Raw genomic sequence first — 23,985 nt, forward strand, 5'->3', positions numbered from 1 at the left:
GGGGGGCGGGTGGCGCTGCCCCGGCGCGGGCGGGCTCTGACCCGGCGCCATGTGGGGCGGGCGCTGCTCGCTGCTGCTGGCCGCGCTGGGCTGGCTGCTGCCGGCGGGAGCGGCGGGCAGCGGCGAATACTGCCACGGCTGGCTGGACGGGCAGGGCGGCTGGCGGGACGGCTTCCAGTGCCCCGAGCGCTTCGACGGCGGCGACGCCACCATCTGCTGCGGCAGCTGCGCGCTGCGCTACTGCTGCTCCAGCGCCGAGGCGCGCCTCGACCAGGGCGGTTGTGACAACGACCGGCGGCAGGGCGGCGGCGAGCAGGGCCGGCCCCGCGACGGGCCCGACGGGGCGGCAGGTGAGGGCCGGGCGGGACGGTGCCGCGCTTTCCTCGGGCGGGCGCTCCGTTCGCCCCCGGTCGGCTGTCCGCCGGTGCTCGGAGCGCGCGGAGGGACGGCGCTTCCCGTGTCCCGAGCGCGTGCGGCACTGCCGCCGCTCTCCGTTGCTGCAGCCCGGCTGTAAACGGAAGGGAAAACCGAGCGGACCTCGCGGTGGGGGGTAGGCGGCGTGACGCCTCCGGGGGGTTCGCGCCCGTTTAGCCCTGCTGCGGGCGGCTGCTGGTACGACGGAATGTCAAGGATCAGCTCGAGTCTTCTATCGCTACTCTAAATCTGCCATCGCGCCAACAACGCAGCGATGTTGTGAGCGGGGCAGGGTCGGGGCGGCTTCGCTGTCGGGGAAGTTTTGAGCGGCGCGGCACAGCAAGTGCGGGCACCTGCCGGGAGCCGAGTGCCGCGTGTCATTGCGGGCGTCGTGCCGTGCGAGCCAGGCGTGTTCGGTGGTGTTGGAGAAATGGGGAAGGAGCGGCCTTTGAGTTGCTACCGGCTCAGCGCAGCCTTTGCAGCTTCGCTCGATGTGCAAAGCTTCACTCATCCTCCGGGTCCGGCCCTGAGTCTGTGCACTCTTAGGGCTGCTCGGGAGGAGCTGGGAAGGTTTTGGTGGTGACGCGAAACCCAGGCTCATTGAGAGCGCTGGGGAGTGCTGGAGGGAGACTGCGTCCCCGCGTTACTCCTGGTCCTTCACAGAGATACAGGGCTGTGTGTCGCCACTGCTGTCCTGTGTTCCCATTGCACCCCATGTGGTGGCAAAGCACCAAACCCTGCGCAGAGCCAGGGCTGATGTGTGAGGCACCAATGGCCACCCCGGCATCCTGGGGCATCACTCTGGTCTCCTGCTGGGCGTTCCTGGTTGGAGACACCTCCTGAATGTTGGGCTGTAGCCCAGAGGCGGTTTGGCAGTGGGCAGAGGGGCCATCTTGCTTGCATCCCCATTGCCCACCTTCTCCTTGCTGTTGCAGTGCCCATCTACGTGCCATTCCTCATTGTCGGCTCCGTCTTCGTCGCCTTCATCATCCTGGGCTCGCTGGTTGCCGCCTGCTGCTGCCGCTGCCTGCGGCCCAAGCAGGAGCCCCAGCAGAGCCACGCTCCTGCCGGCTCCCGCCTGATGGAGACCATCCCCATGATCGCCAGCACAGGCACATCACGCGGCTCCTCCTCGCGCCAGTCCAGCACTGCCACCAGCTCCAGCTCCAGCGCCAATTCGGGGGCCCGCGCCCCTCCGACCCGCTCGCAGACCAACTGCTGCCTTCCCGAGGGCACCATGAACAATGTCTATGTCAACATGCCCACCAATTTCTCGGTGCTCAACTGCCAGCAGGCCACCCAAATCGTGCCACACCAGGGCCAGTTCCTGCACCCACCTTATGTGGGCTACGCTGTCCCGCACGACGCGGTGCCGCTCGCCCCTGTGCCCCAGTTCCTGGATGGGCTGCAGGGCGGCTACCGGCAGATCCAGTCTCCGTACCCCCATGCCAGCGGAGAGCAGAAGATGTACCCGGCGGTCACCGTGTAGCTGCCTGCCACGGTGCGTTTGTAATTTCCAAACTGAGCAGAGGAGAAATACTTCTTTGGAATGCGGCTCCCTGAACAGCGCTTGTAAATAATTTGGGAAGGCTCATGCATGTCAGGCAGTGTTTATAAACCATTTATTCTCGTCGAGGTCCGTTGCCAGAACTGTAGGATGATACCGCTGAATTAACGTTTCCAGATACGCTTTCATTCCTGTGCATGATTTACAGTGGCAAAGGATTATGCTGGAAATGCATATGCATTTCAGATCACTGTGCTTGTGAGATAATGCCGCAGCCATTAAGTGCCCTTCAGGTGTGACATGGTCAGAAGTATTTGCCTAATTAGTTTGCGGAAGAGCTTTGTTACACAGAACAGAGCGCAGTGCTCACAAAGCCTTTCTCCTCTCCTCATCCTGTCTCCTAGTGACATTTCCCACTGCTTCACAGGCAGTGACAGAGCTGGGCAGAGCAGCCATCATGTGCTTGGTTCCTGGTTCCAGCTGCTGTGGCCTTGTGGGGTGCACTGCCATGTGGTGCTTGGTCCTGTGAGAGCAGCTTCCCCGGTATTTATGTAGGAATTTCTTTACGTAGCAGTGCACCAATTGCTCAGCTCCTACTTGCAGTGCACTTGAAACCCTTCTTGGTTTGATGTTGCCTCCAGGCTGACAACCAGTAGTGGTTGGCACAAGCTTGCTTTTTCTGCATGAACTTCTACTATGAGCAGGGTGTGAGGTGCCTGCTCCTCCTGCCACCAGCACTGCTTTCAGGACAGCGGCTGCCCTCAGAGCTGACCTCATGCTGCAGCTTCCGTGCGCCTCTGTCAGCCTCACACCCCCAGACACCGACCCATCAGGCTGGTGACAGAACCCTCCCTGTGGCTGCAGGCCCTTCCACCAGCTGCCAGTTCAGCATCCCCAGCAGCAGCACCAAGTGCTGCAACTGTGTGGGAAGGGCGAAACCCGAAGCGAGCAGTCGTGACAAGCAGAGCAGAACCAGCAGAGGGTTCCTTGGCTGATATCGCATCAGTACATAGCAATAACCGGATGCTGATATTGCATGTCTCTCTTCAAACCACGTGGATGCGTGGAAGCGTCGCCAAATGTGACAGCTTGCCTGTGAACATGCTGCATACACACACAGTTGTCTGCAGAAGGGAGAAACGTTTGTGACCACGGAGGACGAAGGTGAATGGGTGACCTGTAGCAGCTCTGCTGGCCCTGGCTGTGCTCTCCCCAGGCTGTGAGCTCCCAGAAGCACGGCACTGACCCCCACTGTGCTGGGACCGGCGGCCTCGTGGGGTGGTTGGCATCCCGTGCCGGGGTGCCTGCTGTGACCCGTGGCATTCAGGTGACTCTTTGTATATTGTTTACTTGTTTAAAAAGAAAAGAATAAGTTAAATTTAAATCTGTAGAAAATAATTTACAGCGGAAGGAAAAGCGACCTGCGTTGTAATAAGAGGAAGTTTGTGAGATGTGCTGGTTTTTTTTAATGTCATGTATAATAATGTAAAACCAATGTTAACGTTTGATATAGCTTTTAAATTTCTGAAAGGGCACTTGGTTTAAAGTGTTTCTTACAAATGAAGAAAAAAGCCCCCTTTGTTTCTTAATAAATACTTTATGGTGTGACTTTTCCTTTTGTTTGCTTTGTCAGTCATTTTTCTGTTCAGTCAGTGCCTCACTTGCCCCTTTCTGTAATGGCCTGTCCCACCCCATCAAAGCCAAGGCTGTGCTGTCGGACAGTTTTTGGAAGCAGCAGCAGCAGCGCTGCCCTCGAGGTGCTGCAAGGCCAAGGAGGCAGGAATAGGAAACGGGGGCTTTGTGGTGGTGCAGGTGTACCGCAAGCAGGAAAGCAAGAGAAGACAAACTCAACAGGCTGTTGGGTGCTGTAGACGAATGGGTGTTTGCTGTGCAGGAGCCTCTGTCTTTCCCCCATTTCTTATTTTTTCCCCTGCACCTCCACGCTCAGCCCTCCTGACTGCTGTGTGCCTGTAGGCCTTGCTAGCTTTAATCCTGTTGCTCAGCTTTGTCTTCCCAGACTGCCCTGAACAATTCCTCCTGTTTGTCCCGCTGTTTACACCTCTTAAATCTGTTCTCACTTCCTTGCAGTTGGAAGCGTACGGAGTGCTTTTTCAGTGCTTCTTTTTGAATACCTTGCTACTGATTTCAGGCTCTTTTCTCAGCAGTGGTCAGGAAATGATGGGGCCAGCTGGGGGTGTTAGTGGTGGGGAGCAAAAACGTGCTGCTGCACTGTCACTGCCTCACCCTGTGGGACACATCCTCTGTGCTGGAGCAGGTCTGGCCCCGAGTGCTGTGTGTGCCCAAGCCCAGTGCCATGGACAGAAGGAACTAGCTGCTGTGAGAACAACTGCTGAATGTGTTCCTGAATCTGCTGTAGAGCCGCACCCCTTTGGGCCTGGAGGCTGGCAGTGGGCTCGTGGCATCCAGAGCCACTGTGCTGCACCGGGGCAGCCCAGCACCACCAACAGCCAGCGGGATGCTGCCACCCTCTACAGCTGCTGCCAGGCACTTCCACGTGTACTGATGTGGAGCTCGGTGCCATCAGTGTCTGGTGCTTGAATTTGGAATGTGATCCCCCATGAGAGCAAGCAAGATTTCAGGTCCCAGATCAGCACGTGAACTTCAGCACCTTCCTTCCACAACATCTCGTTTGCTGCTCACTCCCGGTTTTGCTGGAGCTCTCCTTTCCCCTCCACGTTTTCTGCTCTCCCAATTCTTTTCCTCCCACTGAAGCTGTTATTAAATATTATTCCCTGCGTGTATTCCCTTGTATTTTTCCAAGCTGAAGCTCGTTTTATTGTTTCCTGCTTGTATTATTTCTTGCCTCTCTGTAGGTCCCTTTGTATTATTTTTCTGTCTTCAGCAGGGTTTGCAGCATTTCTCTGCATCCCACACGCAGGCAGCAGTGTGCAGAGAGGTGGGGCAGTTAGGTAGCAGCAGCACAGCTTCGTTGGGAGGTGAGCCCATTTCCCACCAAAGATGATGCCTGCCCTGTTTTCCAAGTAGTGTTTGCAGGGAGGCAAGCTCCTGGCAGGCAAATGCGTGGCACACAGCTTGCTCAGAGCACACAGCTGGGGATCTCGGTGCTCCATCATCTTCATTAGGCAACTAATAGGGGGATCTCAAGGGTGTGACATGGACCACAGCTTTCAGAGTGCTTATTTCTGCTCCCAGATGGAAAGCTTTGGTAAACTATTTCATTTTTTTAGTAGTGCTCAGTCTGGGTGATTATTCTGTTCCCGGCGGGGGAGTGATGATGCCATTCTGTACCCGATGGTATCTGCTGCTCAGTATGGAGATGCCCTTTCCTTTTCATGTTTGACTTCTCAGTAACGCATGAGGAAATCTGAAAGTTATCCCAAGTTGAAGACAAACCCCTGTCTGCTACTGCAGGGTCCTTTCATGTACTCAGTAGACTTCTGATAGCAAAAGCATAATTCAAGTGTCCAAGAAAGAGTAGTAATGGCATCCCTTCTGAACATGATAACCCTTTGCTTTCAGAGAAGCAAACCCTTATTTGCCTTTTCAGTCCTTCAGAAAACCTCCAGTAAGACTGAGAATGATGATATGTCAAGCTGGAAAATGTTGATTATTCAAAAAGGGTGGATGAGCTGCTTTCCATCAGGCTGGCTTCATGGTTAGTGCTGCAGCACATCAGGGCACGGCCCCATCTGGTTTGTAGGTTAACTTGTAAAAAGTATGAAGGAGTAGGAGAAACAAAAGGAGTAGGACTCGGTCCTGTTAAGCCCCGACAAGGTGGCATCCCATTGGTGCGCTGTACTAACAACAGCCAAACCAAGAGCCTTCTCTTCTTCCTCAGGCATTGAGCCATGTCAGCCATGAGCCACATGCAGGAGGCCTGCAGAGATGGATGGGCTGTGCTCCTGTGCACCAGGGACAGGTCGGGCATGGAATGTCCCTCTGAGGTGAGCATCCCTCGTGTCACACAGCCTGTGCTATGATTTATTACCCCACAGGTAAATATTGGCTTATGCAGCTGCTGCCTCCTTCAGTGTTTGCTCTTGAGAAAAAGAATCCCGGTGCCTTCGCACACCGACAGTCTGTGCATTGCTGCAAGTGTCCCGTTGTGGGGAAAATGCGATTCCCAGTTCTGCAGTGCAAATTGAATGCCATGGCTGTGCTTGGTGCACCATCACACCCAGAGGTTTGCTTTAAAAGCAGACCCAGGGGCCTGGTTTAAAGGCAGACTTGCTTCCTGCTGTGTGCAGGGAGATACGAAGAGTCGTTATGAACTGGGGCTTAATTGAATTCATGTTTACAGTGTAGGTATGTGCACTCAAGTTCTGATGCCAGGTTTCACATTGATATGAAGGCTGTAGGATCACAATACATATGTCTATTTTTTTTTTGCCAGGGAGAAATCCCGCATTGTTGTGCTTTGGACACAGTTCTTTCCTCAGCGGGCAACATGGGGCAGGGAAGGAAGGAGCCCAACCAGTGTGGTGATAAATCCAGTGCATCAGACAACCCAGTCCTGCCCAGCATCTCCCTTCTCCCAGTCTCCTTTCCCCCCAGGCGCTGGTGCTGGTTTCCAGCACAAATCACCAACCCACGGCATCTGTCAGGGCCAGCAAATGAGTGCTGTTGGCTGTGACAGCTGTGCTGAGGCTTCGCCATCAGGTGACATCAGACACGAGGTGTGTGAGCGCTGCCATGCATATCACCCCAGGATTTGGCATCCTGAAAGCTCGTAGTGTCAGGGTAGGGTGTACCTCAGCAAGCCCAGTCCTCACTTCCCCACAGATGTGATCTTGGTGGGGCAGCACCCGATACCATGGCAATACAGCAAGGGGTCAGGACTGCCTCTTCCACTGTCATCCACCATGAATCGGAGCTGACACAGCGTGAAAACACAGCATACACCTACCCAGTGCTGCCAGAACCTTCCCACCTCACGCTGCCCAGCAGCCCCTTCCTCACCCTGGATGCCTGAGGCTGGCATTCAGTGATGCTCCCATGCCTTGCTTCCCTGTGGAGCAGGAAGCAGCAGGAAACCCTCTGCTCCTGCCACGTTTCTCGGGACTCACCGCTCCGTCAACACTGGTGGAGCTGAGGGGCTCAGGGCTGCCCCTGGGGTAGGGCAGTGCTTGGTGGCTGGATGCTGCCACAAGCTCGCACAAAAGGATTATGTTTCTGAAATCGTCCCGCTTAACATTCCTCAACCGGACCTTTCTCAGTTACGCTTTTATTTTTCAATGCTCCCGTTTCAGACTCGAGCATTAATCTCAGGGTTTAGGGCCTTTGATTCTGTTTTGGTCTGGTATGAGGCACCGAGGACGCCGGCGACAGCCTCAGCAGCTGCTCCTGCAATTGTGTGCTGGGGGATGTGAGCAGCGGGCGCTCGTCTGTCACACTGCTAGGGGTGCGGAGGGGAAATTCACTCACATCTCTAATAAGGGGTGTAAGAAGCAATTCATTTCATTCAGCAATTCCAAGTGTTATCTCTGTTCTAGCACACTACAGAGGACAGCGCAGGGAACCTTCTCCCACAGCCAGGTGAATACAGCTTTATTCAGGTCTATCACGAGTCTGTCGTTGGTGTAGGTGCTCACCTGGCAGAGCGAGGGCTCCCTGCACTTGGTGCCAGGCTGTGGCACAGGGGACACATGAGGAAAGGAGATGCAGATACCAGGGCTTCTGGGATAAAAGCCCTTGGAAATGTGCTCAAGCAATGACTTGTAAAGCAAAACAGGGAAACTTGGCTTACAACCCTTCTTTGTTTCCTAAATTTAAAAAATCCAGAAGTAATTTGTTGGTTGAAACGAGTCTCTCTAGGCTCTTAAAAATGGCTCAGTCAGCAGTGCGACAATCTGTAAGGAAAAAAACCATCAAGTTATAGCACCCTAAAAAGGAACAGTTTTAGCCAGACTACATATAAATATGCATTTTATTCCTGCGGAAATCTATTTAACACCAATATCTAATAGTGTCTGGACAAAGAGATCCCTTTGCTAAGGCCCACGCACTTTTACTTCCTATGGGGATCGTGCAATTCTCACTCTCTGAGGTCACCAGAACTCTATGGGGCCGACAGTTCACACACAGCAGTCACCTGGTACCGCTGCTGGCCGGGCAAGCTCTGCCCATGCTGGGTGCTGGTGAGGTATGGAGCTGAGTGGGTCAGGAGAGCCCTTGTGTGAGGACGTGGGCTGAGAGTCCGGCTCGAGGAAAGAGAGCGCGAGAGGCGCTCGTCCGAGTGAGGAGTGGAGGACCGCTGGCAGGGCTGGGTGCTGTGTTCCTCCGCCTGCCCTGGACCTTGGGGTGCTCTGGGGAAGGACTGCTCAGGATGCTCTGGGGAACAACAGTACCGATGTTCCCGTGTCACTGGCTTGGTGCACCACCAGGTCGTCCTCTCCCATCACCCTGGAACGCGCAGGTTCTGTGGTAAATATCCTCCTGCAAACTGAGCTATGGGAAAAAGAGCAGCGGAGAGTCCAAGGCTTCATTTTACTCGGCTGTGTCTGTGTGACTTAGATGTCAAAAAAAATCTCCCAGGCTCATTATAGTGAAGCCATGGTGAGATCACACACAGCAGTTGCAGGAGAGAAGCCTGCCCACCTACTTTACAGGAATAGATGGCTCTCCACCTTCAGACAGCATTCAAACACCAGGCACACGCCACGAAGCCACCAGCACTGCTCTTATCCAGACACTCTCTTGTCCATGGCACTAACAGAGGTGTCACTGTACCCAGAAGGTAATAAAAACCCAAACCAACCCTGACAGCAGCTTTGCAGGCAAAATGTCCAACGCATTCAATTCTGAGCTCTCGCTGCAAAACTTGTGGGGTGGATAAAACAAGCAAGCCTCAGTCTGTTGAGTTGCTTTAATAAAAGGTTTATTTGAAATATTTTTGTGCAGACATACAACAGTCAACAATTCTGTTCAAAGCTACAAATTCGCTAAGTTTTCAGAACCTTCTAAAAATACGAGGAAATGACCTTCATTTGTATTCAGTCTGGGAGGGAAACAAACCCCACTGTAACGCGATGCTGCGCTGAAACGACCAGAGGACATTAATAGAAGGTGAAAATGGGAAGGCTTCTGCAGGAAGACCCACACAGCACCCAGCTCCCTCTGCTCTGCTGGGAGCCAATTAAGCGTTCCCCCACAGCACTACTGCGTGCTGCATACCCAGATTAAAACCTCTCCATCTGTAACAATATTTAAGCAATTTGAGCACAGATATGACAGACAAGTGGGCACATGACTCAGCTCACTGATGAAAAATATGTCGGTAAGGATCCTGTCACTCAGACTGCTGAACGTGTGACCTCCCAGACCGATGGCTGCGCTTTGGGGCAGGTTTTCCCACACAGACATACAGGGCTAGGCCCCTCACTGCTGGGGATCAGCCCAGGCCCTGCTCGAGGAGAGCTAGGACCTGCTTGGGGCTGCTTTCAGTCTGCGTGCTGCTGGTGGTAAGAGCAGTGTGTCTGCACTCACCTCCTAAACCAAAATATCAACCAGAAGGGCAAAGCAAAGCACATACAGCAGCTGTTCAACTCCATGTTTTCTAAGAAATCCAGCAGATGTTTTGAAGGGGATTAATTTATGCCAAGACATCTGGAACATCTTCTCGGGGAAGCCACCCAGTAAGGTGGCCAGAACCTAAAACAATCACGTCTTTCTCTTGATGTTGGCTTTCTCTCCCTCAGCTCCACCACTCGCTAATTTTACAGGGGTGCTGACCTCACAGTTATGCACGGTGACACTTTGGCAATATTTTGGCTTTCCTTCATTGTTAGGCTTTGCATGACTGCCCCGAGCTGGGGGCTCCCCTGCACCAAGCTTGTCCTTTACCCACTTTACATTTCACTTCAGCATCCATAGAGATGCTGAGATGCTGCGAGAGAAACTCTGCAGATTTCAAGCAGCTTGTCTCATCAGCACGCATAAAGGAAGGCTGCAGAAGATGTTTACCTTCTGTCCACACCACAAATGAGTAGGACGTAAATTGGCATGAAACAGCTCTGAGCCTTCAAGTGAAAAGGCCGGCCTTCCTGACCAACAGGCCCCCTCCGCCTGCCCACGGCACAGGAACCAGCCCAGGAGCACCACTGACAAGTTCTACCTGAGAAATCTGGTCCCTGGACAACCAAAGCCAACCAGCGTTCACTCCCTGCGTGTCCCTGGGGCAGACAACAACCAGCAAGCAATCCTGTGAGCTGTCCCACCAACCAACCACTGGCACCTACACTGGGCAGCAGAGGCTGCTGGCAGCGATGTGTTCCCTTTCTCCAAGCTCGGGACCCAGCTTTGCGCCAGAGAGACGCTTCAGGAGATGAGAGCACTGCTGTGTGCCTACTCCCAGCAAGGAGCCCAAGGAAGAAGCTTTATCATGGCTCTTCAGGGATGGCCGCTCCCCTGCGAGCAGACACAGTGGTCCCTGCCCAGCCATTTCCCCCCCAGCTCCCTCATCCTTCCTGACCACCCGCCCCAGAGCAGATGGCAGGCCAGGTAACGCTCAGATCATCTGGGCTGTCTGCAGGTCACTGAGAAGCGATCGCCTTTGGGATGCACCTTTGTGGCCAAGCAGCACATGGCACTCTCTAGTTTTCATTTGCAAACCAGGCGCAAAGCCTCCATTCATCTTACTGCCAGGTGAAAGTGTGGTAAGTTATCCTTTGCACCCAGACATGGCTTGCCTTTGTCATGTATCGCACAGACAGGTCCTGCTGTCCCCTCCAGGCACAGCACTAGAGCTTACATGTAACAGCTGTTCAGCTGTGAGTGTGAGCATGGACTGGTGCAGCCAGGCCAGGAGGCTGAGCACTGCCAAAAGCTGAGCTGCAGCACAGACCCCAGCAGAGATGAGTGCAATGGTCCGTCCTGGAAGGGCTGGACGATTCTTAGGTAGCCTGAGCCCAGTGGTGTGGAGACTGAACATGTGGGCAGTGCCACATTTCAGAAGCAGACTGCTGACCGAACGCAGCAGGTACAGCACAGAACCGGCCAATTTCTCCTCCAATCCATTATGGCTGGAAAGACCTGTTGTGTTTTCTATCATCATTGTGTCCTGCTCAGCAGTAGGCTCAGTGAGAGGCCAGGAGTGTGCCCTGCAAACTGATGGAAGTTTAAGGCATTGAATGCGATGAGCTGAAACTAGATAAAATACCCTCCATGCCGTTAAACCAGGGATTTAGCTGACAAGTGCAGTGTGCTGCTGAGGGTGAGCACCTGCTCAAGGGCTGCTCCACTTCAAACCTAAGCTGTGAGGCATAATAGCAGTATTGTCCCCAGAGTAGTTACAAACAAAATTAAGTCATTATTTAATGACTTAAACCATGGGAGAATGTCAATTGGGCATTACTGCACTGATGACTGGAGGCGATGCAAAACTACAGATGTGGTGCTTTAGCCCCAGAGGACAAAAGCTGTGGGACAGGAGTGGCAGGGGAACCGTGTGCCTCCCCCAGGGCCTTGGGGGTGCCCACAGACAGCCCAGCTGCACCCAGTGTGCCCCTGGCCACCTCAGTCCCCAGATTTCACTTATTCTGGTCCACCCAAGCACTCCTTTCTTTATTTATGAGCATCGATTGTCTTCCAGCTAACACACTCAAGTATACACTGCAAAACTCACACAGGCTTAGGAACAGAGGTGTTCCACACAGCATCTGCTATGTGCTGCTGGCGGGGCAGGCTGAGCCTGCACACTTCTGGCACACATGGACAAGCGTGTGGGCTGGTGAAGTGCCGACTAGTGAGGCTTGACTGCTATCTTAATTTACATCCCTACAGTTCGTGTTAACTCCAGACAGAATTTCAGATACATTAGCAGCTTAGTTTGATTCAGATACTTACATTGGTTATTTGCCATTTCTGCTTGACAAGTAATTCCTGGCTTCCCGAGCTAGTCCCCCACAGCAAGGCCTGCAGCCCTGGCAGGGAAAAGGAAACATCAGTGGGCTGCTCAGCACTGCCCAGCTCCCTGCCGCTCATTTGTTACCAGGTGGCAGCCAGAGGAAGGGCAGCTTGTGTGCAATCGATGACTGCGGTGATACAAAAAGGAGCAACCAGATCCAGATTCAACTCAGGAAAATCACGACTTCTTCCTGAATACTGAAAAAAACTCAAACTGAATCAAGCCCCACTGTGGTCAGTGCAGAAAGCTGCTGAAGAAACCCTTCTGTACTCAATCCCAGGTAGTTAAATCTGGACAGTCAAGCAGAAACCTCCCATTCCTTCCGCTCCACTACCCTGTCTAGCTGATGACATCTCCACAGAGTGCTTTCAAAGGTCGCTGTTATTGCTACGTGCATTTGTGTTAATGAACGAGGAATCCTGTTGATACAGAACAGCTGCCCTTCTCCTGTTGTTAGCGTGACACTTGAATACACCTAATCATTGTTCACAACAGCAAGCAACTCCAACATCCAGCCTACAGTGCATTACAACAGATTAATTCCTGTAATGACTCCAAAGAACAAGAAGAATGCCAGGCCTTGACCTGGGTGGGCTCCACAGGATTAACTCAGATCGAGATTAAGGCCTTACAGTGATGATAAAGCCTGACCCGCCAGCCCCGGTGTCACATACTGTATAGCCGTGTGACAAACCCCATGTGTAATTCCCATTGAGCTGACATCCAACACACGTACCTCGGTCCAAGCCCCCACTCACTCGAGGGTGGGTTTGTCTTCGTGCCCCCCTCTGACCTCAATTTACAGAGAGGTCACAGTGATGCAGCCCACAGCCTGTGCCAATAAAATAAATCACATTGGATGGCAGCTGCTCCTCCCCAGCACCTCTCATTGGCTCTGTGAAACGTTTGCTGGACCAAGTTAAGAACAGAAAAGACTCCGGGATCCCTTCTATTCTCTGCTCAACACATTTATTTGCCCTTTTCCATTATTGGGAGGTTTTTAAAAGTCTTTTTTTTGGTATCCTCAAGAAAAACCTCCAAATTGTTTACATACCGATGTTTAGTGTGTGGCTTAGAATACAAAGAGTGAGCTGATCTCACTTTGTCTCAGCGGGCAGCTAGTTTTCCTTGTGGTGCTACAAAAGGAAGAAGCAGTTAGCAGTTTCGAGGACACCTCACATTTCCTAAAAAGATTTTGCTTCTAAATGAAAGAAACTGTTTAACAGGTTAGATCGGGATTAAGATTTGCAAACTCCTGGGATCAGGTTTAGCCTCCCCTTATTTATCTTCTCCCCTAGAATTCCTGCCTTTAAACAAAACTAATCTGGCAGAAAAACACACACACGCACACACTTGGCCCCTCGACATTTGCGCCTATGGCAAAATTATTTGCAATTTCCCCTTACTGCATAATTGTCTCATTAGCACTGCAGAAAGAAGGTGATGACTTTTCCCTCCCTGCCATCGACCTAATCCAGGAGCAATCCTGCCTGGTGCCACAGGAGCCAAACCTTCTTTGTAACATGGGAGGGGACTCGGGCCCCTGAGGTGGCACTGGGAACCTGCCTGCCGCTGCAGTGCCGGCATTCACTCACAGCCCGTCAGTGAGATGAAGCCAGTGAGTCAGGCTGGTTTTTGTTTGTTTGTTTTTTTTTTTCTTTGCTAAGCATAAATATTCATATTCAAATTGCTTTCGGATATATTTAAATCAACAAAAGTTCTGGATGACGGTCAATAGGGCAAGAAACAGCGCCAACTTCTCAAACGCACAGATGTAGTATATACATTAACCACAAAACCTGGCTAGAACACAGCAGTATTTACTTTATGCTATTCAGAAACGTGGCTTGGCGACTAAAATTAATAGAACTTGTCTGGAGGACAGCATAAGCTTTCTAAGAGCTCTTTCAGCTTTAAATTATGCCCCAGTTTTCCCTCTTTTTCCATAGTGCCAATGTATGCAGCAGCACGCTTGCCCCTCTCACAGAGTCAGTGAAGGCAGCGTTCTTCCCAGGGCTTGCCATGCAGGGGCGGGCAGCCTGCGGATGGATCTGCTCTAGAGAAGGGCCCGCTCTGGCCGCACAAACAAGCAGCAGGTCTTCCCTCCACAACGAGCAGCTCTGTGTGCACATGCACTCACATGCATGTTAACCTTTCCTAACTTCCCCCAGCCCTCCCCTCGCACCTGGCCGGAGGAACGCCTCTGTAGGATCACAGCACAAGGTGCACACACTCGTCTGTCTACGGATGTGAAAAGCTTCTACCTCTCTGTTCCTACTGGTTCATTCTATTGTTAAAATGGGAATGGGATAATGGAGGAAAATCCCAGGCTAAATCTGATGTGCACATTGAAATATAACCTGCAGAGTTACCTATGTGAGTTCCTTTTTGTGAGAATGCCATGCGCTCCACGCAGCTGCCTGGCAAGCTCTCCAACTCCCACAGCCTGGCTGTGCAAGTAAGCTATTGCTCTGTTTTCAGAAAGCTAGGATAGAGCCCTAATAAATCCTGTAAGAGGGCAAGAAGTACTCTATATAATTCATTGCTATTGTGATACCCTGTTATAAGAAGGCAAATAAGCATTTTTAGCTACAGATTGTGTTTCCACTGCAATCAAAATTTTTATGCCAAATTGTCTGTTAAATATTTCAGTCAAATCTAGTAATCAGTGAATGCTGGAGGGAATAAAGTGTACACGCAGCCGTGTGCTCCTGGTCTGTATGTAACAAAACAGGAAATCTCAGCACCCTGTTCCAATTAAGCAAAGGCTGATTTCTCATGGAACATAAATTTTCAGCTTTTCTCCCAGAACAACCTTATGCTGATGCTTTAAACAGTGGTAAAACATTGTTTTTAATTTCACACCTCACATAGCACAGTCAAATGCTTCATAACAACATAAACAAAACTTTAGGCAGAGCTTTGCGACTGAAGTCGAACAATGATTTCCCCCCACAATACGTACTACTCGAGGTTTGCAGGGAGAATACAGAAACGTGTTGGCTAAGGCCACAGAAATGAGTTCTCTGGTGTTTTGGCTGCTGCTGCCAACCCTAGTCAAGAATGTGTTAAGAGTGGATGCATTGATCCAAATCCCATTATTCCCACCACCCATCAAGCAAAGAACCATTTATTCTATTTCTGTTCTCCTTTTGGTTGTGTCGTAGGATCGAACAACTTGTGACTGGGAAACAACGCCGTGTTCTTCTTGAGAAAACGCATAGCCATCTGAAAAAGCAAAGGAAGAAGAAAAATGACTGGCGTTCAGCTCAAAACCCAAACAGTTTTAGGCATAGCTGAAATTACAGTACAGACAGGAATGATTCTCATTTCTATGCTGCACTTCTGTCATCTATAGCTGTGCCCACATGGATGCCTGCCAGCTCTGTCTTACTGCTCTCTCAAAGGCCACATTAGTGTACATGGTCAACGTTTCCCTCTGAGCTGACCCAGCTAACAAACTTTGCATAAATTTTGGACACCAGCTTGACTCCCACAGTAGCAGAGCTTCTTTATAGACTGAACAGGCAGATGGAGATTTGCATTTTTGGTTGACGCTATCGTCTGCTTGGTATCTGTGGTCTGCCTGGAGGAACACAGAAATGTCTACACCACAGCTGGATCTGAGTCACATCTTCCTAAGTCCATTCACGAATTCTTCTATTTTTTTAACAAGTTCCCAGGTGTCACCTGACAAATTGCACTGAGCAATTGGCTAGTCACCCAAATCTTGAAGAAAAGAAACTTCAACTTATTATGGAGGTTTCTGTTCTGCACAAGTTAATTCTGTGAGCTAACATAATCCTTTAGTCTCCCTAGACTCCCTCTCCTTCTCAGATGAGAAGAACTACACGTCTGGTTTCTTTTAAAGCACTGTGGACAACACAAGTGACTTTTCTGACATCATCTGCAAAACACCACGACTGATAAAACCATCACAACAACTAATGGACCAAGACAGTAAAACTCAAAACAATGTTAAAATCAGACATGAATTTACAGAAAATTCTGAACAGAGCACAGCACAATATTCTCTGTGACACAGAGAAAGGATATTTCACTGTGAGAGAATGAGTAGTCAGAATGGAAAAGATTTGCATTGCCTCAAAATACAGAGAAAATGTCACAGGCTACACAGAGCCTGATAAGGCTTTGTAGTAACAAAATAGGCGAGAGTGAGCAGGTGTGAATTCTGCCTAGGAGAACCTAGGAATGATACCACAGTCCTGGAAGTGGGAGCTCACAAACACTGAAATCCTACCTCAGAGCCGCCCCTGGATGAGAGATGCAGCACCAGGTAAGGGAGGACAGATTTGCCAAGTGCTACCCAGAGATGTATTTCAGGAGTCCTCCCTTAACAGGCTCAAGCCGTATTCCCTCTGGATCATGTACCAAGAGAGAAAAGGCTGAAGCAGGATATGAAGGAGACCTTGCTGAGTCTTGTTTAGTTATTTGGGATGGTCTTCTCCTCTCACAGAATGGGGGTCAACATCACCTCTGATGCCTAACAGGGACTTTGCTGGAGATGCGACTTCAGAAGGCAGAACGTACCCTACCTTAGCAGAAGAGCACACTAGCTGAAGATTAACTGACCTGAACCACAAGCACAGCAGGAAACTTTTGTTAGCAGACGGAGGAGGTTCAAGCAGAAATACATCATCCAGAACTAAGAGCAATCACATTTCCCACTTGGAGTGATTGTAACACTGTAAGAACTTCAATTTCATTATGTGACTGATCCTGGAATCCCTATTCATTTTCCCTGAGCATTCCATGCCAATATACATACAGCTACAGGGGTACAGCTTGGGCTTTCCTGTCTCTAGCTGGAGGTTCACAAAGTATATTCATGAAATACAACTCTTTTGGAAAAACTATGTGCATCCTGTATAACTGCAAAGGAAATATTTACAAAACAGGCCTTCATTTAAAAAAAGGTGGATTCACACCTGCATAAATAGCTCTGGTGGGATTATTCCATTTGAAGGATCAGCCTCCTGTTAGCTTTTTTGGCAAAATTCTCGATGGAAAGTCAGTTTGGTCAAAGACTTCAAGGTTAAGTCCTCACAGCCTGGCAGCTTTGCTCCAAAGCTTGTGCACTGAGATGGCTGTGCCATACTGGCTTACCAGTAGGACCAGTAGATTCAGTAGATTCAACTGCTGTAACTACTGTAGAAAACACTGCCTGCTGCACAACTGCGTGCAGCCTGTCAGACTTAGGTATTTTTCCATTACCTGCTTATTTCCAGAGCTACAGAACAGCTAGGCAGAACAACCACTCTGCAAAGCCAAAGCAAAATGCAGTCAAAGACATTTAACACACACCAGCAGAAAACACCTTAGCCTACAAATTTTTGCTGGATTGAGATGAGCACTGGTTAAGAATACCAGTGGCATTCCTATGTCCTCGTGTTCTTAATCCACTCCAAAATATCAGCAATGAGGTTTTTGTGCATTTGTCAGGGGAAAGTACTTGCACCTTGCCCCTATTCAGTGAAAACATTTGGCACTATATTTAAAGCTTTTACCATGGATCTCTATACAACAAGATCATTTCACACTATACTTTTAATTTGTATGATGATTAAGCTTGAGCTTCAAGCTGCTCAGGCAGCTGTCTGTGCCCAATGAGAATGCTGTGAACACTCACGTCCCATTCACATTCTCTGTTTCCACTCTCCAATTCCACTGCTTTCAGACCCCATCCAAAAACAATGACAGTTTCCACCAGCCAGTTACTAGGGAACACTTCGGAAGTTTGAACTTTTCCCCGAACCCTGGCTTTAAAACCACACCTAGGAGCCTGCTGCAGAACAAGGCTCCCATTGTTCCAGCCCCAGGACGGAGCACGCTTCTTAGGGGCTCTGTGGCCACAGCCACTCGCGGCTGCTGCAGAAGGAAGAACCTTTGTCCTCAGAGACCTTCTGTTAACAGAGGGAAGGAGCAGTTCTAAATCTCCATCAGCGTGGCTCATTTGTCAAGCAGAGATTCACATACATCCTCATCAAATCTAAGGTTTCATTGGTACCCGATACTATCAGGCAACCTAATGAATTTTAAAAGAATTCTGGTGTTTTGCTTTTTTTCTTTTAAGGCTTTGATATTCTATTAGTAGATCGGAATCCAGTCTCCAATCAGGTTTCTAATTTAACAGAATCATTTTCTGTTTCCTGTAATGACCATTCTGGTCTGTGCAATGCTAGATGAGAGAAACCCTCTCTGCACACATCCCGAATGTGCAGAGCGCACTGCTCCATCTCAGCAGCTCACTCATGTGCAATAGCTTCCAAGATGGGATCAGAGAGCAGGGTGCTGGACTACATGATCTCCAGAGGTCCCTTCTGACCCTACTACTCTGTGACGGCTTGAAAATCTGCTCACTGAAAGACTGTGCAGTTTTACACTCTTCAGAGATTTATTTTAGAGGCTCATTGCTCCTTGTGCTCATCTGATACACCTGAACTGCTGGGTTTGTTGAACAAACACAGGTTCTGGCTGGGAGCCCCCCAGAAATCTTTCCTTCCTGAGCATTTCACTATTTCATACACACAGCAGTGTGCGGTTCAGCACAGCCTGCAATGTAAGATGCCTTGTGCCATCATATTGTTTGTCTTGGGAGAAAAACACCCAGATTCAAATCCGCTAAAAGGGAAATGAACTGTAAAAAAAAAAAAACAAAAAAACAACCCTTTAAAAAGTGCCGTGTCTACCAAAATCTCTATGACAAAACGAAAATCAATGTTAGAGTATTGCTTGGCCAGCCAAATTCTCTCTCAGGCCAAACACTGTTCTGCACAGTTTTTAAGGAGACTTAATAAGATGTTACAATTCACGCCTCCCAGTTAAACTGTAAATGCAAACTCAGCTTTGACTTCTCAGGGAACCCTCTTCTACTGATCCTGCGAAAGCAAGAGCTGCTTTAAATCTTCTGCATTCTGACTGATGCTTACAGAAATCATTCATTTCCCTGCTGATAAACCACGCCAGTGTTCTCTGAAAGACCCAAGAGGAATTCCTGACAAATGGTCCCATCTCTGTTTTCCCAGATACTAACTTATGGGTATGTGCATGTAAAATACAGAGCCAGATGCCTCGGCATCAATTCTAAACTAATTATTCCCACTGCTTTTCCTTAAGATGATTTTAAAATATAGTCACATTACTCAACAGTCAACAAATACGTTGCTGCCTTGTAAAAAAAAAGAGACATACTATATTTCCAACACATGTAAGATAGTAGGAAACAGAGTTTTAAAAGCTTCTGAAGTAGCTACCCTGTTGTGTTTCAAATCAAAATGCGCCAGGAGTGAAGTGAAAGGAAGAAGGTGTCTGCTAGTGGAAAATAAATGGTAAGATTAGAGTCCTCAGCATGAACACATTATTATTATTTATTATTCGTCAGCCCCCATGCTGTGAAACAAACCTCAGCTGACAGGTGTTTTTTTCCCACTGATTAATAAGGTGCAAACCATACGCCCTGTGTTCACGTTTACTCTATGCAATAACTGTATACCATTGAAGGAAGAGGGATTTTCTTTGCAAACATAGGAAATCTGGGCCAAGCACGTTAATCCTCATTCAAGCACGGCACTCTGCATTTAAAGAGGAGTTCTGCCAGAGCAGTGCTTAATAGGGGGATTCCGCTCTGTTTGTAAGAGCATGCAGAGACAAATGACAACTGAACACTGACAGGGTACTCTGAATTATGAGAGTGAATCTGCACTGGAGAGACTGTATTGGGCATTCCTTAGAGACAGCCAAGGATGAAGGCACCTGAGCAAATGGGACAGCACCACCCTCCTGTCCTGCTGGTGAGGCTCTGGGGACAGGTGGCAGAGGCCAGTCGTGCAAGGAAGACAGGGGACTCAAGAACTGTCTTTGGTGTCCAGAGAGCTTGACTAAAGGAGCTGCTAATTCCACAAAGTCAGAGCTAAAAAAGAAAAGACAGCAACTGCAACAGAGACTTGGCTTGCTTTGCTAATGCTTTAGGAAAGGGGATGGCTCACCAACAGAAAGCTATGAGACACACTGCGCAAGCTTCTCTTTCCCACCCACCACAGGGCTGTGCAGGCTTACGCTCTGTCATCTTTCCCCGCCACTGTAGACCACCAGAAGTAGCCTTGAAACTCCTTGCACTATTTTTCTGGCACTTATCTCCATATGATTGAAACACATTTATATAGGCATCGCTTCCTCACCAAAAAGTTGGAAACATTTTTTGTCAGAAATTCATCTCAAACCAGTACTGCATCTTTACCATTTGTTCTAGGAAGTCTAACCTCATTTTTCTTCCTCACTGGGACCAAAGCAGTTGATTTGCTTAAGCCTTTGTCAGCTCTAACTAAACAAACCATTTTCATGTTTTATATGCAAGTGTCAGATTCTGAGCTGAAGTCACACAAGAGATTTTTGGAAGAAGTGCCCTTTACAGGCTGAGAACTTGGAGCCTGGCAATAACACACAAACAGTTCAAGACTTCAAACACAGTGCACGTAGTGTGATTTAAGATATTGGCCCAGCAAGTCAAGGCAACTGCCCTATTCATCAATTCTTTGCTTTGAAGATTTCCAGCATTTAGTAAACAGTTATACAACTCAGGGTTGTGAAAACAGCACATATGTTCTCCGAATTTCACATGCCCTTGTACATGCAGCAGCTATGCAACATTTGAAAATACATTTGACAAGAGATGATGGAAATTTTAAAGAATCGTGGCTATGATGTAGAAAGAGTCTGAGAAACCTAACAGCTTCACCATCAAATTTATATTCACGTGAAACAGATTGCTGACTGCAATTTGTCCTGACTGCACTGACTCATTTAGCACTTCAGCTAGTTATTGAACTTAGAGTTCATTTCAATGTCTCATTTTTCTTTCCCAATTGCAATTCGCTTGTACTGATATGTGCACCACCAAACTAAAAGCATGTCTCAAGTCTGACCATTCACTATCGGTGTATCTCCTTTGTGCACTGTGGTGTCTACAGCAGACTTCCTTGACAGCAATTTTTTAATGCATTTCACCAATTCCTTCTGCCAGTCATCCTCCTTGGAATTCCCTCACAGAACATGTTTGTGTGCCCACAGCAGAGCTGCAGTCAGCGTCCCTGCCTCCCTGACTCAGAAGATTAGATGCTGGAAAGAACACGTGGTCCACAGGACTGCTTGGCGCATCGATCTCCTTTGCCAGGAGCAATGAGATTGATAACTAAAGACCCTATATCCCACTGAAAGCAACATCTTTACAGCTGCTTTGTAAAGGACAAAGACAAGCAGATTCATCAGTGTCCCACCCATTCTGATCAAATTTCCTGTGGAAAACAAGGATACCTCAAGCATCTAAGTTCTCAAATCCCAGCCTTGCCGCCATGACATGAACCACATTTCTGCCACAGAAAATAGCACAGTCAACAAGTGAGATTCCAGTTAGCTTTCTTGAGCAGTCAATGATCTAACTTCTCATTGCAACAGTGATACAAAACCCAAATCCCACTGCCTGCCCCTTGCCCTCAGAGCAGTGGTGCTGCATGCAGGGGGTTATTTCCTTAGTAAGATGAGCAAAAAAAAAACCAGGTCTGGCAGATAGAGGCCTGTCATGTGTTCCTCCAGGAAGATGAATAAATGGATGACTTCAACACCGGCAAGAAATGCAATTTATTCCAAATAGCATCACTGAGGAGGTGTGAGGTCAACTCTCCTCCCTAGAGAGGACGGAGAGGGAGAGGAGCAATGCAGCTCTGCTTGCCACAGCTTTCCTCATCAGACATACATAACTCCCAGTCGGCATCCTGCAGTATCACTGTATTCTCAGCTAACCACAACTAATAAGACTTTATGAATAAAGAAGCCGTTTCTATTTAAGCCAGGCTCTATCACAACATCTATTTTATCCTGCTGAGTTTTTGATTTCACAGAATTCTTGAGACCATCAGGATTTTACGTTTAGAGAATCTGCATGTTGGGATTCTGTCATCTGGGCCCGTTGATTGAATCCTAGGGAATTATGCACATTTGAGCTCTGCTTGCCTAGGGCCAAATACACTAATTCCACTTCCAAATGTACATCTCCTGGTTGGCAGCTCAGCTTCTGCACTAGATTATCTCTACCTACAATTTAATTAAAAAGTAATCACCTTTCGTTTCACTCCTCTGGGACTGACTGCAGTGCAACACACAAGTATACACAAACCATTACTTACGTGATACACTTTGCTGGACAGAATGAGCACGGAAAAGGCTCGGAGGAGTTTTCCTGCCAAGCCTTTTTAACAAATGATCACGTTCGTTCACGCTGAGGGAAGGAAAAAAAAGTCAGTGAGTAACCAGATAATTTTAAGATAAATGTCAGATGTACTTAAAGTACTTGTCAGCTTTGGCTTTGTCAGTATTTGAGATGGTGGCAGCATGAAAAAAATAAACCTTTCCTTTAAACTGCACAATACCCATAATATTCTCTAATAACGGAAACTCTTCCTTTCTAAGGCCACTTTTTAGGGATTACATTTAATTCATCCATCCCTAATATCACAGCCATTGTCATTTCTGAATGTAAGACATCTACAGACTGTTACAAGCCATATCAAATGTCCAACATCAAGTGGTATGGAGCATCTCAAAGGAGATCTCTTTCTAGTATTACACAAAGGATGGCACCCTCCAACTGCCGTAGAGAGAAGGAGCAACACGTTGCAGCTTAGCACATGGCAAGAGATCTCTATCACACCTGCAAAAGTGCCTGAAATAACAAGGCAGCACCTCTGTTGAGTTCTAAAGATTATCATCTCCAATCCTGGAGAAAAAAACTTTCAATTCAAGAGTCCCCTTTGCTTTACACAGCTCATATTAGAAGACTGAACTTACCAACAGTAAAAACACAAGCTGAAGGCGAAAAATATGTATTTCAAGGAGTTGAAAGAAAAAACTAACTGGATTTAACATATACATGCATATCATTAGAGCCACTATCCACTCTTAAGTTTTACAGACATCAAGAACTGTATGTCAAGAATAGACTATGGCTAACATCCAGACATTTCAGAGCACTTATCTACGTAAGCAAGTGGCATAAAGTACAACAGAAGACAGCGTAGGTGTAGAAATCTTGTTGGACTGAGGTGTTCAGGAACTGTTGTATATCAGATGATTAAGAAATACATATTACAACCTACTTTAGTTGAAAGCTGTGGCTCTGGGCAGCCTGGTCTAATGGCTGGCAACCCTGCTGACAGTAGGGGGGTTCAAACTAGATGATCGTTATGGTCCTTTTCAACCCAGGCCATTCTATGATTCTATGTGATTCTACCAAAGTTCCTGTAAGATGGGGTTGCTTTTTTCCCTGTCTCATACTTGTTCCTAACACTGAGATGGCAACACTGCAGATGTCTATACTGCAGCTCCTTGCAGCGCCTTTGTTCCATTTATACCATGTTTATGCTGCCTGCTTCCATTTCCAGTCTTGCTTGCTCTTTCATGTCCTCATTCACAAGTAATTCCACTGGTTATGCCATAAATGTGGATACACATTTGAAAGGCAAACGCTGGTATCTTTCTTGGGTTAGATTACAAGTTCACATATATTTGGTATATGAAATGGAAATCCCAGCAAGCACAGCTGCTGCTGCCAACAAGCTCACAACAGCTTTAAACAAACAACTCCCTTTCACTGAAGCAATTTGCTAACTTCAAACAAGAAAGTAAGCAAAGAATCTCCGATACGTCTATAATGTGTAACCCAGCCATGCAGGCTTATATTGCACTTAATATTCCATTAGGTTAATATCCAGACGCACAGCCCGTTCAGCGAGTAACAAGATGCCCATGAAAGAAAGGGAGGAATCCTCCTTTTTTTCTTTTTTCTTTTCACTTTTTTTTCCCTGTGATCTGTGAGTCCAGCCAGCCAGGTTAAGAAACCCTTTGGACCTTTCCCATAAAATCTTTATGAACTGTCAACATTTTCAGATGATTGGTCTCTTTTCCTCCTTCACTGGTCAAAGCAGAATCATGCCTGCAACAGATACTCTAGGTAGCTTTTCCTGTCTGCAGCCAGTTTTATTTCCTTGGTAGCATTTTCCTTCAATAGGAGTTGGAAGCAAAACTAAAGACACCAACTGAGAGCATCAAAAAGCCTGTAAGAGCTCACTTGGATCATGAGATCTGCATGCATTCAAAGACAGAATTA

The 23,985-nt window shown here is 48.4% G+C and overlaps 2 protein-coding genes across 5 annotated transcripts in view; one reads left to right on the forward strand and one right to left on the reverse strand.

Moving 5' to 3' along the window:
• The first annotated feature begins 49 nt into the window (after positions 1-49).
• Positions 50-3,535, forward strand: SHISA2 (shisa family member 2). The gene is made up of 2 exons (XM_042867356.1): positions 50-350; positions 1,350-3,535. The coding sequence occupies exons 1-2, from the start codon at positions 50-52 to the stop codon at positions 1,901-1,903; spliced, it is 855 nt and encodes a 284-aa protein (XP_042723290.1). The 3' UTR covers positions 1,904-3,535.
• Positions 3,536-14,641: 11,106 nt separating this feature from the next.
• ATP8A2 (ATPase phospholipid transporting 8A2) overlaps positions 14,642-23,985 on the reverse strand; it is a 314,007-nt gene continuing 304,663 nt past the window's right edge. For all 4 annotated transcript variants that reach the window (XM_042868038.1, XM_042868034.1, XM_042868036.1 and 1 more), the window contains 2 exons: positions 22,007-22,098; positions 14,642-15,035 (listed from right to left, as the gene is read on the reverse strand). In XM_042868038.1, coding sequence (XP_042723972.1) covers positions 14,938-15,035; positions 22,007-22,098 — 190 coding nt within the window. In that variant the 3' untranslated portion in view covers positions 14,642-14,937. The remainder of the gene's footprint in view (positions 15,036-22,006; positions 22,099-23,985) is intronic.

Source organism: Lagopus leucura, unplaced genomic scaffold, assembly GCF_019238085.1.
Source record: "Lagopus leucura isolate 7727_CA_CO unplaced genomic scaffold, USGS_WTPT01 Super-Scaffold_100001, whole genome shotgun sequence".
In the NCBI taxonomy this organism is placed as follows: Eukaryota; Metazoa; Chordata; class Aves; order Galliformes; family Phasianidae; genus Lagopus; species Lagopus leucura.

Excerpts from the sequence above, each read along its gene's own strand:
- SHISA2 (XM_042867356.1), top strand. The coding sequence starts at position 50 with ATGTGGGGCGGGCGCTGCTCGCTGCTGCTGGCCGCGCTGGGCTGGCTG. Across the intron at positions 351-1,349 it reads CGGGCCCGACGGGGCGGCAG|TGCCCATCTACGTGCCATTC; the intron begins GTGAGGGCCGGG and ends TTGCTGTTGCAG.